The sequence below is a fragment of the Centrocercus urophasianus genome, unplaced genomic scaffold (genome assembly GCF_019232065.1).
Source record: "Centrocercus urophasianus isolate 14NV4802_14NV808 unplaced genomic scaffold, USGS_Curo_1.0 seq_2, whole genome shotgun sequence".
In the NCBI taxonomy this organism is placed as follows: Eukaryota; Metazoa; Chordata; class Aves; order Galliformes; family Phasianidae; genus Centrocercus; species Centrocercus urophasianus.
In genome coordinates, this window is record NW_024884755.1 from 13,569,960 (window position 1) to 13,585,806 (window position 15,847).

The following is a 15,847-nucleotide window of genomic DNA, read 5'->3' on the forward strand; positions in this document are numbered from 1 at the left end:
TTTGTATAGTTACTACCAAAATAGGGAATAAAATAGGGAATGATAAGCTCCTTTGTGCTTTTTTTCTTTTTTCTTTTTTTTTTTTTTTTGGTGCTGTTAATTATTCTGATTTATATTTCTGGGCAGATTTCAGTATAACAGAGGCTTGGAAAATACAGATCCCATTGCCAAAACAAATTTTCTCACTCCTATGTCCATTCATTTCCTAAACAATAGGTGAGGTCAGAAAGGAAACAAGGAAACAAGGAGTCATTCCCTTAATGAAGGGAAAACACTGATGAGATGCCGTGCATCATATTCTGTTCCAGCAGAGCTGTAATTGCTTCCAGAACACCTGTATTTAGGCCAGAAACAAGCATGCTTATGGAGGGAGGGTAAAGGATTGGTGGTGGTGAAATGAGGGAGGGGCACATGTGGGGAATGGAAACAGCTCAATTAATGGTTATTTTTACATTAAACTGTATTTTAGCTTTAGTTTTGTTCAATAACAAAGGAAGCTCCCAGGTCCTCCAGGGAAGGCTGACTGGCTCTTTCAATAGAGGGAAGGAGCAGTGCCAAAGGCATTTAGCATATGGCCCAGTTTTGATCACTCTTATGATCTTAATCAGGTCCCTTTGCATTGCATGTCTCAGTTTTCCTTCAGTAGCACTGCAGGATTAAGTTGCTACACGCCTATGTTTTGGAGAGGACAAATAAAATGTGTGAGGTATCCTTGTATTAAAGAAAAGTAGGTAAATATGGGGTTGGAATTGAAATATTTGTCCATGGATAAGGCTATAGGACTGAAAGTAACTGAGTTGCTGCAGAAAACCACTAAGCAAAAGTGCCTTGGAGCTTTATGGCTGGGGCAAGGTTAGAGAGCAAGCTCAGTTGCAATTATTCATCTGCTAGGTACAGGTCTATAACTGAGTTGAGAAAATACCTGCCAACACTCCAGAAAGCTGTTAGATGCTGGAAGTCAGTGGAAGAGCAGGGCCCACAGGGGCCAACTGAGAGAAAGGGATAGAAACAAAGTCATTTCCATGAAACAGACCCTGTGAGACATCCTACCCAATGCATACATAAAGTTCTTCTCACTCCATCCCCAGTTTAGTTCAGATGAAGGGTGGATTAAAGAATGATTTGCTTCTTAAGTAAGGATTAGAAGATTACATGATTCTTTGTTTATTTAAAATAACAGTTAGTTCAAATATGTATTTATTTATTTTGCCTGGGATAGAGAAGAAGGCGGCAATCTTGAAGGATGTTAACTTGAAGGCTCTACAGTTATAAGTAAATAATAATCATGTTCACATAGTAGTTTTATAAAGTGCAAAACTGTGTCTCCATTCCTTATCTGCTCAAAACATGAGGCATTTTACTAGCAGATCATGATTAGAACTGTATTAGCTGGGTAAGTAGCAGCATAGGTAGTTCTAATACCTAATTCTAGTTCTGGAAAAAAAGATTAACACAGGAAAACATAAAGTCTGCAAGCAGATGTAGCATTACAGCACAGTATTGTAAACTGTTACTCTAGAATATTTTACAGCAACTCAATTTTAGAAGTTGAACGTGCACGTTGCTTGTATTTAAAGGACTCAGAATGAAAAACCAAAAAGTATTTGGTCTTTCTGCTTTAAAAGTTGAAGAAATAGATCTTGTGGTAATAAACATGGATTATTTTTCTGTTTTGGAAAAAAAAGTGCACTGGTCTCTTAAGGATTTATTCTAAAGTGTAAGATTCCTGTCTGACTCACCGTTTTTATCCCTCTCCTGACAACGAAACACACCCTATTTCTTCTCACTGCACTATCAGGCTGTTCTAGTTGCCTGTAACTTTCCTGTTTGCATGTGTGAAAACAAAACCCATTTACTATTCTAGAACGTGGGGTGGGATGTAGAGAAATAACAGTAGACAATGCATTCAGCAGTCCCACAGGTTTTATAGAAAGCTGCATTAATGCCAAGTTTTCTGTTGCTAATGAGCATAAGAAATACTTGTAGGAGAGGTACTATGGAGATACTGGGTAAGGTACATAACAAAAAGCTGTGGACTCACCTTCAAACTGCAAAATTCCTATTTTCATGTTTTCGTGATGCCTTCTCAAAGATAACTCAGCTGCATTAAGGCTGAAAATCTCTATCCAAACATATTTTGGCAGAAAACCACAGTGATTTAAAACACATTCCTTAACTGCTCAGCTAATTTAACTCCAGTGCAGTCTTCTGAATTTCGGTCCTCCGGAACAAAACATTACTGCAGCTGGTTACTTCATTTCTTCCTGCTTGAGAACCTCAGGCACAAGATGAGATTTCACTCTTGATACAGATTCCAGCTCTAGTCAGGTATATTTACTAGAACTCCTTGGCCTCAGAAAGTGGTGGTGGCTCTGTAGGCATAGCAGTGCCAAGTCTGATGGATACAGCAGGTCAGGCTTGTTTTCTTCTCTTCCCTGGCAGTTCTTGGAGTGAACTCAGCAGGATTTCAGAAAGCCCTAACAAGCGTGTTTTTCCTAATAATAAGGTCAATGTCAAATATGCTGCAGCTAAACTCACTCTCAAATTAGTTTGCTTAAATGCACTTCTGTTCCACTCTACACGTGCCCTATCTTTCCTAAAATAAATCTGACCATACCTATTCTGAGGGCCAGCCACTGTTCAGAAAAGGATTGAGTTGTCTTGGACTCATTGTGCTTCTACATTGGAGATGTGCTCTTTTTGTTCCTTCTGTCCTTGAGACATTCTTACAAACTCCCAGTTGCTGCCCTGTGCTATAGTCTTTTTCCATACTTGAAGGAGTCAGAAACTGCAGTATGGTGTTGCAGCCAGGAGCATATAGATTGCCAGTGCTTCAGCAGAGGAAATTAGTCCCTCTCTCCTGCGTCCAGGCTTCATACGTGACTCACTTTAACACAAAAGTGAACTTCCCTTCCCTTGTTCTTCTGATAGATTCATGGTAGTTAATCGCCAGCTTTTACAGACAAGAGTCAGGGCACTCATCTTCCAAAGGTCAAAAGGCATTTCTGGCAGCACAGAGGTGTTTTGCTCCATAAAGTCCCTCCCTCATCCACTAATGGGTCTATATCTGGCAATACCCTATGTGCTGCAGGCAATTAGAATTGTCCCTATTAGCACCAGCTCAGCATTAGCCTCTACTGCCAGAGCACACTGAGGAAAAAGAAGTGAGCTGCAGTGTCAAATTGCCTAAATTTTTGTAAGTGAAAAGGATGGCATCTCATATCTAAAGACTACAGTGCATGTTACAGCCATCAGTTAATTTAGGCTTGGATCCAGAAAAGGTATCAGCAGGAACCTTCTTCCTTCACAAACCAAAACCCATTTCAGTCATTGCTTAAAATTGCCTCACAATTTACATCAGCAGCCAGTGGGCAAGAGAAGCACAGCTCACCATAAAAGCCTTTAAAAGCAAAGGGCTGAACCCCAGAGTTTCTCTCTCTCGACTAGGCCCTAAATCCTGCACTGCAGGGGATGCACTTTCTGAATTAAACTCCACCAACTTTTCATTAACAGTGTAATTAGCAGAGATGACCCTGCTCCTTCCGGGAGCCTACCTATAACAAGCTGTTGCCTTGTGCTGGCTCTCAGGGCTGATTTTTGGAGTCTGCCTGCTGGAGGCTCAGCTGCAGTCAGTGCCCAGGGCTGCCATCACGCAGCACAGAGGCCTTTCCCTGGAGGCGCTCAGACCCTGCAGCCATAGCTCTGAGGCAGACCATGCGCTCCGCCATATTGGACCTGGCAGCTTCTTGCAAAGGCCTGCAGCTGGAGGACCAGTTGAGGAGAATTGGAGGTAAGAAGTTAGCAAATTATTTTTCTAATAGCACGCTGGCGTTCCAGTGGAAGGTCAGGGGCTGGCCCCAAGTCCCCTGGGGCTGTACTGTAACGTCCTGTGGTGAGGCTGGAGGCACCTCCAGCAGGTCCAGCATGGCTTCTCGTGGCTGTGGCAGCACAGGAACAGCTCAAACCTGCCTTTCCTTTCCCGCTCTCCTTCGTGGGGTGGTCCTTTCACTGTGTGGTATCTCATATTGAAGCTAACTGCTAACAGCAGCTCAAATCTTGCGTTGCCACAAGCATTACTCTGGAGTGAATCACTACAGTGCAGCTTTGTATTTTTTTTATACCTGTGTATTAATTAATGACTCTTTTTCCTGTGAAACAAGATGTCGATCTTTTGTTTCTCTCAGCCGCCACCTACTTCTGGTTGGTCTGGAAACTCACTCAGCTGTTTGGCTGCAGTTGTGGGGTTCCATAAACTGTCCAAATCCCAGTGGTCCCATAGAGGCTGCATGGTCTGTGATCCACAGCCCTGGGCAGGCTGAGCCCTGCAGGGATCACGAGGCTGCTTGGTAAACTTCTAGGGTGCTTCTCCTAAGGCTGGGATTTATGCTATGAGGGAAAGCTGAGACTTTAAAGGAGCAATGGGAAATGGTTGGTCACTTTTTTTAGTCATAATTTTTTAAAAATTTTGCTCTTTTTACCAAGCAAAGCCTGGTAAAGCTTTCCTTAGCCAACTACAAAAGAGGAAAAAATAAAACAAAAAAACCCACACAACCCCTTCCCCCCCCCCAAAAAAAAAAAAAAAAACAAAAAAACCTGCTTTGATGTATGTGTCTGAATAGTGATCTGTCTTGAGTGTTTATTGATCCTCAGCTGTGATTAAGATACTGGAACAGAGTGCTGCATGTGAGGACCTAGATGTGAAAGACAGTATTTACCTTCATTTTTTGTCCAGTTCTTAAGTAAAATACGTGAGCTGTGAGCAGTAGACTAACAGTAGTTTTGGAAGCTATCAACTTACATTATTCACTGCAGGGAGCTCCTGCTGATGCTGAGGAACTCAAAGTGGCTGGCAGCTTCTCTGAATGCATGTACTTTCCCATCTGGCTGCCTGTCCTCTGCTCCCTGTATCTCTGCTCATCTTCATGGGTTCAGCAATCACCCGTGGTGGGGCAGAACAGGGTGTGATGGCAGCCACGTCTGCCAGATGAGCAAGCAAGGGAAAAGCGTAAAGTCAGAAGAAAAGAGGAGGGTTGAGATAATACTGAAGGTGGGGGAAGGGTACTGCTAAATAACCCCGGTGACTTCAAGAAGACAGAAAAGGGCACGTGCTGTCCTTTTTTGTGTTGTGACAATGGGGAGTGGCAGGAGAGGAGGAGCTGAAAATGTTCGAGTTGGGGGAATTAAACTGCAGTCTGTGGTCTATCTGTTGGCGCTACTTGGTTGCAACGCAACCAATCCAGGCAAAGCTTGTTCTTGAGACACCAGGTTCCCTCTTTCAAACAAGAAAAGTTTTTGTAATTGAAGGATATGCACCTTAGAAACTTTGTCCTAGATTCAAGTACATTTAATCAAAAGCCAGTCCTGCCATTACCTGAGCAGTTAATAAAATCTATTGCTATATGATGGATTTTTTCTGCAGGTTAGAATTGATCTGTCTTCATTGTGATTTGTGAGATTGAGGGGAAAACATAAAATACAATCTGTATTTCTGCTCCTGAGGCTTAGAAGTAACTAAAACTGCAGTGGTCTTTTTTTTTTTTTTTTTTTTTTTTTTTTATTTTATTTATTTATTGAAAATAAAGCACACCTTATTAACATTTTAATAAAGAGAACATCTTTGCAGCGCTGCTCAGAGTTCCTCTTATTCCTCTCTGCAATTCAATTCTCTAAAAGGGAAAATACTGTTGAGATCTGCAAGGTGTGATTTGTTAGACTGAAACTAAACACACAAATACACCAAAGCAAAATGCTTTCTAAAGGTGCTGTGTTTGTGAGAGGTGCTTGCCCAATGTGTGTGATGCAAAATGGGGATGCTTTGTGAAGAAATCATCCTTGTAAAGCCATTGGTTCTGGTCATCAGACTCTATCCAATGCTTTAGTGATGATGCTGCTGATCTATTTGGGAAGTTGGCTGGCTCTCAAGGCAGAGTCTCTTCTCAAAGGCTGTTTCACAGTGAAAATATGCTCAGTGCAGCCGAGTGCATGAATGAAAAAGCCTCTGGTACGTTCTAGTCTGGCAAAATGCAGCACAAAACTCAACTTACTCTGTCCTTTCTGCTGTCCCAGGTAAGAAATGTGTTTTTTTTTGTTCCTCTTCTTTCTCTTGTGCATTTGGATTTGAAAGTATTTGTAATTCACGTCTGATTTGTGTAATTATATATTGCTTGAATTACTGTTGAAAGATGCAAGATCTCTGCTATAAGCCAGTTGCTAGGAATGTAGTATCTCATAGTTGCCTGATTTACAATTACAAGAAATTTGCTGTATGATATACAGCATTTTTTTGTTTCCTTTCAGAGAGGGGGGGGGTGGGGGGGAATCTTTCAAGTGTCTCGGTAGCAGCTGCAGCAGCAATATTTTCTGTCATATCAAATGCTGCAACTTTGATTTGCCTCTTTCCTCTGTGGCTTTTGCCGGGTAGTAGGCAGATAGGCTGTTATAGGCAGCCCACTTTATTTATTGCTTTTTAAAAACGGGAGGGGAGAATGCAGAGGAAAAATAAAATCAGACCTTGCAAAAGGCTCCCTTCCCGTACTCTCTCCTGATAGATGTGTATTACTGTTAATGACTTACTATGTAGCCTTTCTCTTATTAAATGTAATAGATCCCCCTCTGCCAGAAAGCAGAGGAAAAAACACCCAGCCTTAAAAACACAGAGCTGCTAAAGCCCCGCTGCTGCTGTCTGTCAAAGCAAAGGGTCTCGCAGGGCTTTGACTTCTCAACACCTTCTGGTTGCTCTCTTTTCTTCTTGCTGCTGTTTCAGGGCTTACTTTTTGGAAGCTCTGGGAGGTTTGCGAATCCTTTGTTGTCCAGCATAAATGCCTTTCTTTCTTTTGTCTTAGGAGCTTTGTAAACTCTTGCATTTAGTGATGGTGGCACTGGCACCCTGTGCTCTGAGTGGAGATAAAAGTTAATTCCTTTTTGACTGGTGACCGAGTGGTTTTGTTAACCCTTAGGGATTTGGTAGATTTTAGTGTCAAAGTAGTGCTGGGATTCCTGAGTCTGTGCACTGGTGCTTGTGCAACTGCAATCTCCAGAAAGAATTTAATTTGCTTTTCCAAAATAGAAGAAAGAGCAGAGAACGGTGAATGTTGGAAGAGCTCTGCTGCTGAGAGGAGGCACACCAAGGGTGCTTGTGTAAGTGAGCAGCAGTCATGTGAACTATAACAGACAAGCTGTGGGTCTGGGTGGGCATACTTGGGTCTTGGCTGAGCCAGATTTGGAGGACAGGCGCTGGTGGGTGGTTGAAGCTGCAAGACAGTGAGGCACTCCGTGATCGGAGCTCATGTGAGCAAGCACAGAGGCATTTGGGTGGGCTCAGGGTTACAGTCCTGCTTCAGTGAGTGCAGTAAATGAAAGCAACTGCTTTTGGGCTGTAGGCACGGTGCCTGAATGTACTGGAGAAGGATGAGTTTGAGGTCCCAGAGCAGCATGTATGCGGAGTTTCTTGCAGGGCCACCCCAGCAGCTGGGGCAGGGGCTGTGTGTGTATGTAAGGGGGAACCCCAGCATGCAAGCTGCTGCCCAGGGAAGGCTGAGAGCCTCTGGGATGAGCTAGGGGTGTGCAAAAGGCTTCTGCAGAGAAGTTGTTAAAATGGGCTGACACCCAGGCTGGTCAGACAGCAGGGCTGGCAGGGCTGGCCATGGGAGGCAATATGTTTAGGGAGAGGGGGCACCTGGTAGTGGGGTAACCAGGGGGTACACCAAGCTGGTGCCCCTGACCTTGGGCTTGAGCCCCCCTTGATGAACTGCAGTTTGGTTGGTATTCTCCGAGACTTGTCTTTTCTTGTTCTTATTTTTCTTTTCCTTTCAGTTTTCTTCAGCTTGAGTTTGGATTTTTTTTTTTTTTTTTTTTAAGGTCCCTTGTAGGAAAATGTTTATGATAAAGAGGGGGACAGACTTCTAAGACCTAGTAAACCACATAGCCCGTGTTTTGTTTTGTTTTTTTAATTTTTAGTTTTAATACCAGTAATCACTTAAAATTTGACGAAGTGCAGAACCCTGGATTCTGGAAACAGTTTAACTCTGCACTCCATTGATAACTTTCAGCAGTACTTCAGAGTTGCTGTTCTTGCTTGGCTGAGGCAAGTCTGAGTACCCGCAGGGCTCAGCTTGTGGAGCTTTAGCATTGCTCTGTATTTATGTGTTTAAACCACACCCCACTTTATTAGCATGTGCAGATTCGTTTATCAATGCCTAGACATGGTAATTTAACACAGTTCCAAGTTCACTTTATATACTGTGTCTAAGAGTAAATGAGTTGAGGAATGAATTAGTTGTAATAAGCAAATGTACATAAATCTGTCTTCAGGAGTGAGGATGCTGAGTGTTGACAGGTTACAGTACGAAGTGAAAATGATGACATTTTAGATAAAGAAAAAAGGGAATTACTGAAATGCTGCTCAGCTTTTCTCTTTGACACACCACATGCACAACTTGCATGTGACAGGAAAAGTAAACAGAAGAATGTGAGAAACAACATACTAAACAAATGCAGCCATCTGGCTGTATAGTAGTTGTAACACATTTTGGGATTTCTCATAAGTTTTCTTTTTTATTTTTTTTTCCTCGGTAGTAGCAATAATGATTGCTATAATACAGTGCTAGTGGAACAAGAAAAGCTCAATTTTGATAAAATGATTTCTGAGCAATAGCAATCTAGTAATGCAATACTTTCTGTGGAAGCAGAGGATAGGAAGAACTTCATCTCAGAGTAATGATGACAAAGTTTACAGTGTACGAAAAAGTCTCAGAGATATCTGGTGAGATTTTGAGAGTATGAACTGAAAGTAATGGAGCATGAACTGAAAGTAATGGAATGTTTATGTGTTTCTGTTCTTCTGATATATATATTTTTTTAAATTGAAGGATGTAAAACTTGTAACTTCTGGTCTGTGTGTTTTTAATCTGCATTTAATTCAGCTGTATTTGTTAAATCTAGAAAACTCGTCTTTCAAAGCCATGAAAGGATAAAGATATTGATAGGGCATCAGTTTTTCACGTACACATGCTCAATGGGATGCATTGTTGATTAAAAATTGTATTAAACAGGTGGTTGATAAACATTTTTATTTATCAGAGGCTTAGCCAGCACTATTACTGACAGTTTGTCTGCGTTCACCAAGAGGAAAACTGAGCGTTAACTGAAGTAGTGGTGTAAGATATATGTTTCACACCCTTAATTCATGATCACCTGTAAAACTACAGAGCTTATCTATAATATGCAGCTTTATTGATCTGAAGTTGACAATCAAACAGAGTATCCTCTGGTAGTTTGTGCATTTCTCTATAAAACGTGCAGTTAACAGTAAATACCTACAGATTTGTGAATCTGTTGAGTCAGGTTTGTTTTCTGTGTGTTTTCCCAAGGAATATTTCCTAAGGCCCATGTAGAATGTTTTTATTTTTCTACAATGAAACTTGTTCCGAGCTTTGTATGCTTTATGTTTCATGCAGGCAGATGAATTCAACACAACAGTTTTGAGTGAAGCTTGGACGAGGGGAGGAAAAGCTATTTTTGATGGCCTTAACTGTAACTGTGATGTTCTGCTGGGTTGTAATTAAGTGAATTGGGTAAAATGTGTAGATTTTACAAGCTTGTCTTTATAGTGAATAGAGAAGATTAGTCCTAAAACTGTCCACAAATGCATAGACCACACTGCTGCATTCTTAAGCTTTCATTTTTTCGAATTTCTCCAGAAGAGGGCTCCATGCACAGCCTGAAAGCTGACACAAAGGTACTGAAAGCAAGAGGAATTTACCAGCTTCATGAAAAAGGAAAATTCTTGCTCACAATGTCTCTTGGAATAACGTTAATGATTATGCTGAAATTCAGACCAAATGTTTCCCCCTTGTATCTTATTGGTACTTACTTTAAGATTACTTATGATTGCAGAATTCCAGAGGAAAAGCATGCTGTTTCTGTTGTGCTGTATCTGAGTTGTTAGAAGGATGATTTTAGAAGCATTAGTGAAATTCCATTGCCGATTGTTATGTAAAATGCTTCGGTATTGTCGAGCATTCTGTGAACAGGCCATCTCTTTTTGGGTTGTGTAGTCAAAGATTTTCCTCTGCAGTATCTCCTCCAAAAGATGATGTCTCCCAAGCACAGAACCATTCCAGCAGTTGTGCTCTACCATTTGTTAGATGGTGCCTTGAAGGGAAGGTTGGCCCCTGCTGAGTTCGTCTGGTGATGGGCAACAGCTCTAACCATTGAAAGCTGTTCTTATCCAGATCTGACCAGACTCCTTACTGCCAAACAAGGGGGATGTGCTATGATAGGTGAGTGAAACTACTCATGAAATTCTGTGAGTTATGGCATTACAATTAAACCTGCATTTCTACGTACTACTTGAGATGCTATTTTTCTATTCAAGAGGGAGTTCAGACAATGTATTTTGTTTCTGATAGTCAAAAATAGAAAAAATGTAATTCTGTTGTATGCGATGTGTGCCCTAATCCATTGGAGGGTGTTGACTTGATCCTTAGTCATTTGTCAACTAAGAAATGAGCATTTCTAAAAGGTATCTCAGTAGTCTAGTGCAACAGGAGATATTAAATCTATGTAGATAGCAACTGTGGTGACTATTCAAGAAGATATTAAGCTCTGTCTTTCATTTTCTTCCTGTTAGTGACTAGATAAGTAGGCTTTTAACATTTTATTAACATGTAGAGACAAGCTAGAAAACAGAGTTATTAATGTTGAACTCTTCCTGCATTACTGTGTGGAGGAACATCTCTTGCCTTTAGCTGCTGGGATGTACTTGCATGCATGTGAAAGTTATGGACTCAGACATCTGAGTCCCTAAGCCAGCATAAAACTTTTGGGAAGGAGAAGAGCCCTGGGACTTGAGACTGAAATATGAGGTTAGTGAGTGGTGGTGGGGCTTCAGTCAATTCATAGAAATCCCTTCTTCCTTCCCTCTTTGACAGACACCAGCACCAAATCCACTTTCTTAGTGTATCTCTAGTATTCTAACCAATGTGAAGAAAAAAAGACAATCTACCATGCATGCTGGAGAGGAGACAGAAAGGAGGATAGGCCATGCTCAGAAGACTAAGTGGGACATGCATGGTACTTGGTAACTCTGGGTGATGCCAGATTTCTTGGTCACAGTTACACGGTCACACTGTGCCCTGCCCTGATCGCTAGATCAATGGCACTGTTCTGATGGGAGACTGCTTTTCTGTTACTTTGTGTGTCCTGCAGCTAGTAGATACAAATCAGTAGGATATTAAAAACCAAAGAGGAGTGGAAAAATAAGATTTGCTTTATTAACCACTGTTTCATTATTCAAAGGTCTTGGAAATTTGCCTTCTGCTTGTTTCAGTGTGGAGTTATGATGTGAACTGTATTCTCTACCAGGTGGAAAAATCAGATTCTTTAAAATCCTTACTGTTTTCTATGTAAGGTAGTCATTCCAGTGCTAACTTATTCAATATTCTACTATGTTTTGCATCATTAATTTTCCTTGCTTGAAAAAAAAAGGGGGGGGAATTTCAGATTTGGTTTGATGGAACTGGTTGGAACAGACTAAAATAAGTATGTGCTATTAAGAGTGGGGAGGAGTGAATCTTTTCAGCACACAGCAGTCTATCAGTATCTCTAACCACTTGGAAAAGCTGATTAAAGTATTTAAATAACTACTGATATCTGTGAACATCCATGTACGGATGTCTATTTTGATATCTGTAAGGTGTTCTGCTTTTTAGGGAGCTGAACATCCACTCTCAAGCTTTTAAAGAGCTCAAATTTCAGCACTCAGATGCAGCTCTCTGGAATTCACAGGTTTCTAGAAAAGCTAATGTTTAATTTCCTGTTGGTAGTACAAGTATATATTTCCAAAAGCTAATGTCTGTAAGTGGTCAGGGCAGATGAACTTTGTGCATAACAAGAACTTAAAATGCTGAAAACCACAGGTTCTAGGCCATTAAGCTGTCACAGCATTTTTAATATGGTGTGCAAAAAAATACTTAGAAAGACGGAGCAAATTACAGGTTTACATCTTCAGTTCAGGATATAAGATATGCCCACTTACAAATATTTAGATTATACCTGTGAGATTTTTTCAGCTATTATTATTTGTGTCCTGAAAACTACTGTTGAAGGTTAGCCCTTGTTTCTCCTCTTGAGTTTTGTAGTGAGTGCTCCTTATCTGCTCCAATGCAAAGTCAGCAAGCTAAGCTGGAAACCCAGGTGGAGGAGTATTGATGCTGTGCATTAATGGCAGTCTGCCACATGACTGAAAGAACAAATATCCGTGCCACAGATAGAGGGACGATGAATAACTTCAGTTTCAGTTCAATCCACAAAATCGTTGTTAGCACGTTAAGATTTGTTTCAATCACTGCGGAGGAAAAGGTATTTTAGAGCATACTTAACACACTGATAATTGGCTCATCTGCTTTATAGTCAATCAATTTCTTTACATTATCTTGGCGTAAGTTGGAATTCTAAGAAGGGTTTCTGCTCAAAGAGTTTTTAAGTAAGGTCTCTCTGAGCAGAGTCAAATGTAGGGGATTTTGAACCCATTTTGAATTGAATAAATGCTGGTGGCTTTCCCTGTAGCTTCCATAAAAAGGAAGAAATGAATTGCTATAAATTAATTTTCTTTATTTAAGATGGTCGTTAAAATGTAATAGGCGCACTTCAACTTTGAGCCAATTAGTGGTATCTTGAGGAACAGAGGAAGTCCTGGGAGCAGTGTTCCAAAAATCTGGAATTATTCCTAGAAAAACTCACAGGCTTTGAGTTCTTCTACTTCCAAATAAGGTACTGGCCATTTCTCTAGAGACACTCCTATGTTTTCCCTGGGGAACCACCTTTTATCAAGCAACAAACAGCTATATCAGAATGTGAGAGCTGAACAGAATACTCCTCTACAGTTGACAAAGCAGGAAATCTAGAGCATCTGGTACTTTGCTCTCTAAGTGAAAGGAAACAGAATTAGCCATTAGAATTGGATGGGTATTTCCCTCCCCATTAAATCCATTGTTTCTGAGCTTTGTTGGAGGAAGCTGAGCAACTCCAACCATGCTACGTGGCAGGAATGGCACTCAGCTCCAGGTTTGTGTCATTCTGTAGCTAGATAACTGGCCAAATTAAAAGGTGTTCAGTTTGACCTTCTGCCAACATATGATAACTGGCTTTGCATGTGCCAGGAAGTCCTGGATATTATCTGTCATTCTTATCTAAGTGAAATGCAGAATGAAAAACCTGTGAATGTATAGAAAAATGAGAATGAAATTAAAATAGAACTATACATAAAACTCAGTTTCTGGGTATTTATATTAGTCTACTATTTGAAGATGGTATTTGGTGTCAGGCTAAGTGATTTTATTCTCTTTGAAAATGTCTTCTTGTCGTAATTCATGATCTGATTGAACTAACCAGACTATGAACTCCATTAATCTTGGCTTATGAATATCGATAATCCTGTTAATTTACTAATACAGAACTCTGATCTGAATACCAAAGCAGTTAGAACACACTCAATCACCAGAATACCACTGCAGGAGATATTATGCAGTGGGTCAAAGATGTAAGATGGTCCTTGAAGCCCAGCAGTAATGGGATGTACACCTTTCAACACCCATGCGCTGGGTGTAACTGTTGTTCTGAAATAGATTAGGGCCTGACATTTGCTTCTATTTACGGAACCGTTATTTTCTTCTGATCTTTTAAATTAAAAGATGTCATTTAGAAATGATCATGCAGAATGCAGTCTCCAGTTTTAAATGTCATTAGTAGTAGTTCCTAATTGTCGTATCTATGAAGTTTGGTTATCGCTGCAGAAATGCATCGTTCTGTGCGTTGGGAATACTGATTACTGCAATCTGGCAAACAGCTTTTTAGATGATGATTTCAGACACAACACGCTACTGGAAAATAAGGTTGCTAGGAATAAAGCATGGAATACTGCATCGTGTGGGAATTACTTCTCTTGCACATCCCTTCAGCATTGAGTTTGCAATGGCAGATTACTGTTGTGCACACTAACACAGGAAAAGGTCTTTGGCAGGCATGGATTGATTGCATTGCCCTGCTTTGTGTCATCCAGGTGAAGGATGGTTAGTATTGATACCATGTGCATTTCTACTGTCTTTGTATTGGTAGCTTACATGGCTCCTATTACTGTTATATCTGAGCACCCTGCAAATAGTAATGAATTTATCCTTGCTTCCCTAAAATAAATGTTGAGTTATGACAGGAACATTATTCTGAAATGGGAGACATCCTCCAACATCTGCCTGTTCCAATGACTTTAGTTCTATTATCTTAGTTGAGTAATGATGCAGGCTGCTGTCATTTTTGCTGCTGGTGTTGATTCAGAAGTGACAGTTCATTGTGCTATCAAAAGATTAATTCTGATTGGAGGGAGCCCGGAATAAATTCAGTCTTTAGGCCAATCAGCAACTGGTGTTCATGATATTATTTTAATAACCCTGCTCAACTCTCAAGAATATAATTAGTTATGATTTGCCAAAGAACTGTCTATCTCTATACAGCTTATATTTTTGCATACAGAGGAGCTATAAAAAGAAAGTGTTTAGCTAACCATAACTGCACTGAGTTGTCCTAAGCGTAAGGAAAATATGTACTTGCTGATCAGTAGAGCTTACATGATGGCTGCTGGCAAAACCCTCCATTGGAACAGGAGGGGATGGGGCCGGCAGTGGGTTTGGGTAGATGTCAGACAATGTACATACAGCTGTGCTTCTAATGCTTGGGTACAGGAAAAGTGTCAGATATTTCCACCCCAATGTGAGACATCGTCTCAGAGGTGGAGTATTTTCCACCTCAGCCGTGTCTGTTCCAGTCTGTTATGGTATCAACATGATATCACTGTGATATCATGGGAACACTGTCTTTCCTTCCTTCCACATACCGGAGTGGCAGAGCTGCCAGAAGCCTATGTTGCTCTTGTAGGCGATGAGCTGCGTTGTCATGGCTGTTCCAATTCTATGCCTACCTGCTGGAAGCATGATGTTGCTGTCCTAAAATCTCATTGGGTTTTTTTGGATCGAGGGGAGACACTCTTTCTTGCAAGCCCAAAATATGAGAAACTGTAGACTTGTTTGGACTATTAAAAGCTGTTCTCTGACTGTGGAACAACCGCCTCCTCCTGTTTGATAACGTTCCTCTGAAATAAGGATGCAATCTTTTCACACTGGCTTCGAAGAATGTAATTTTCAAAGCATTTGTTCTTTCACAAGCATAAAAGCAGAGAACCTGTTTCTTATTTACTGTGTGTGGGTACTAAACATTGATTATGGGTGGCTGAAGGAATATGGCTCAAATAGAAACAGACTTGGTTGTCTGCCAGAACTCAAACTTGAACAAAGCTGCTTTTCAAACTTGTTCTTGACTTCTGGTTTCTGTATGAGAAAGAAAAAAGTGATCACGCACAGCATGAGCAGTTCTCACTGCCTTACCTCCAGGCTGGCTGGAAGCATCAGCACAGCTGTAATTTCCTTCTTTGATTACTTTTCTCTGTTCTACTTTGTCTGTTCACAAAATAAATAAATAAATAAATAAATAAAATAAAGAATCAGGTAGTCTGAGTGCTTTTAGTTTTTGTTTTTTTTTTTTTCTTCTAGAACTTCTGGTGACGGAAGCATTTAAAGGATGAATAATTCACACAACATTGTTTTAACTTGTTGCCTAGATGAACATCAGCAGGCTCTTTTTGGAAACTTACTCCCTGTTCTTTCTTTCTTCTTTTTTTAATCTTTGTGCTTATAGAACTCACCTATAGATGAGATTTTTTCTTTAGTGGCAGTTCAGAAGATGATGGGTTTCCCTGCAGCATGAGGAAAAACAGATGCACCTAAGCAAAGTCACGTTC

General features: G+C 40.6%; 1 protein-coding gene across 1 annotated transcript in view; it reads left to right on the forward strand.

Moving 5' to 3' along the window:
• Nucleotides 1–5,924: 5,924 nt before the first annotated feature.
• CDH13 (cadherin 13) overlaps nt 5,925–15,847 on the forward strand; it is a 434,526-nt gene continuing 424,603 nt past the window's right edge. The window contains exon 1 of the mRNA XM_042821675.1: nt 5,925–6,066. Coding sequence (XP_042677609.1) covers nt 6,022–6,066 — 45 coding nt within the window. The 5' untranslated portion in view covers nt 5,925–6,021. The remainder of the gene's footprint in view (nt 6,067–15,847) is intronic.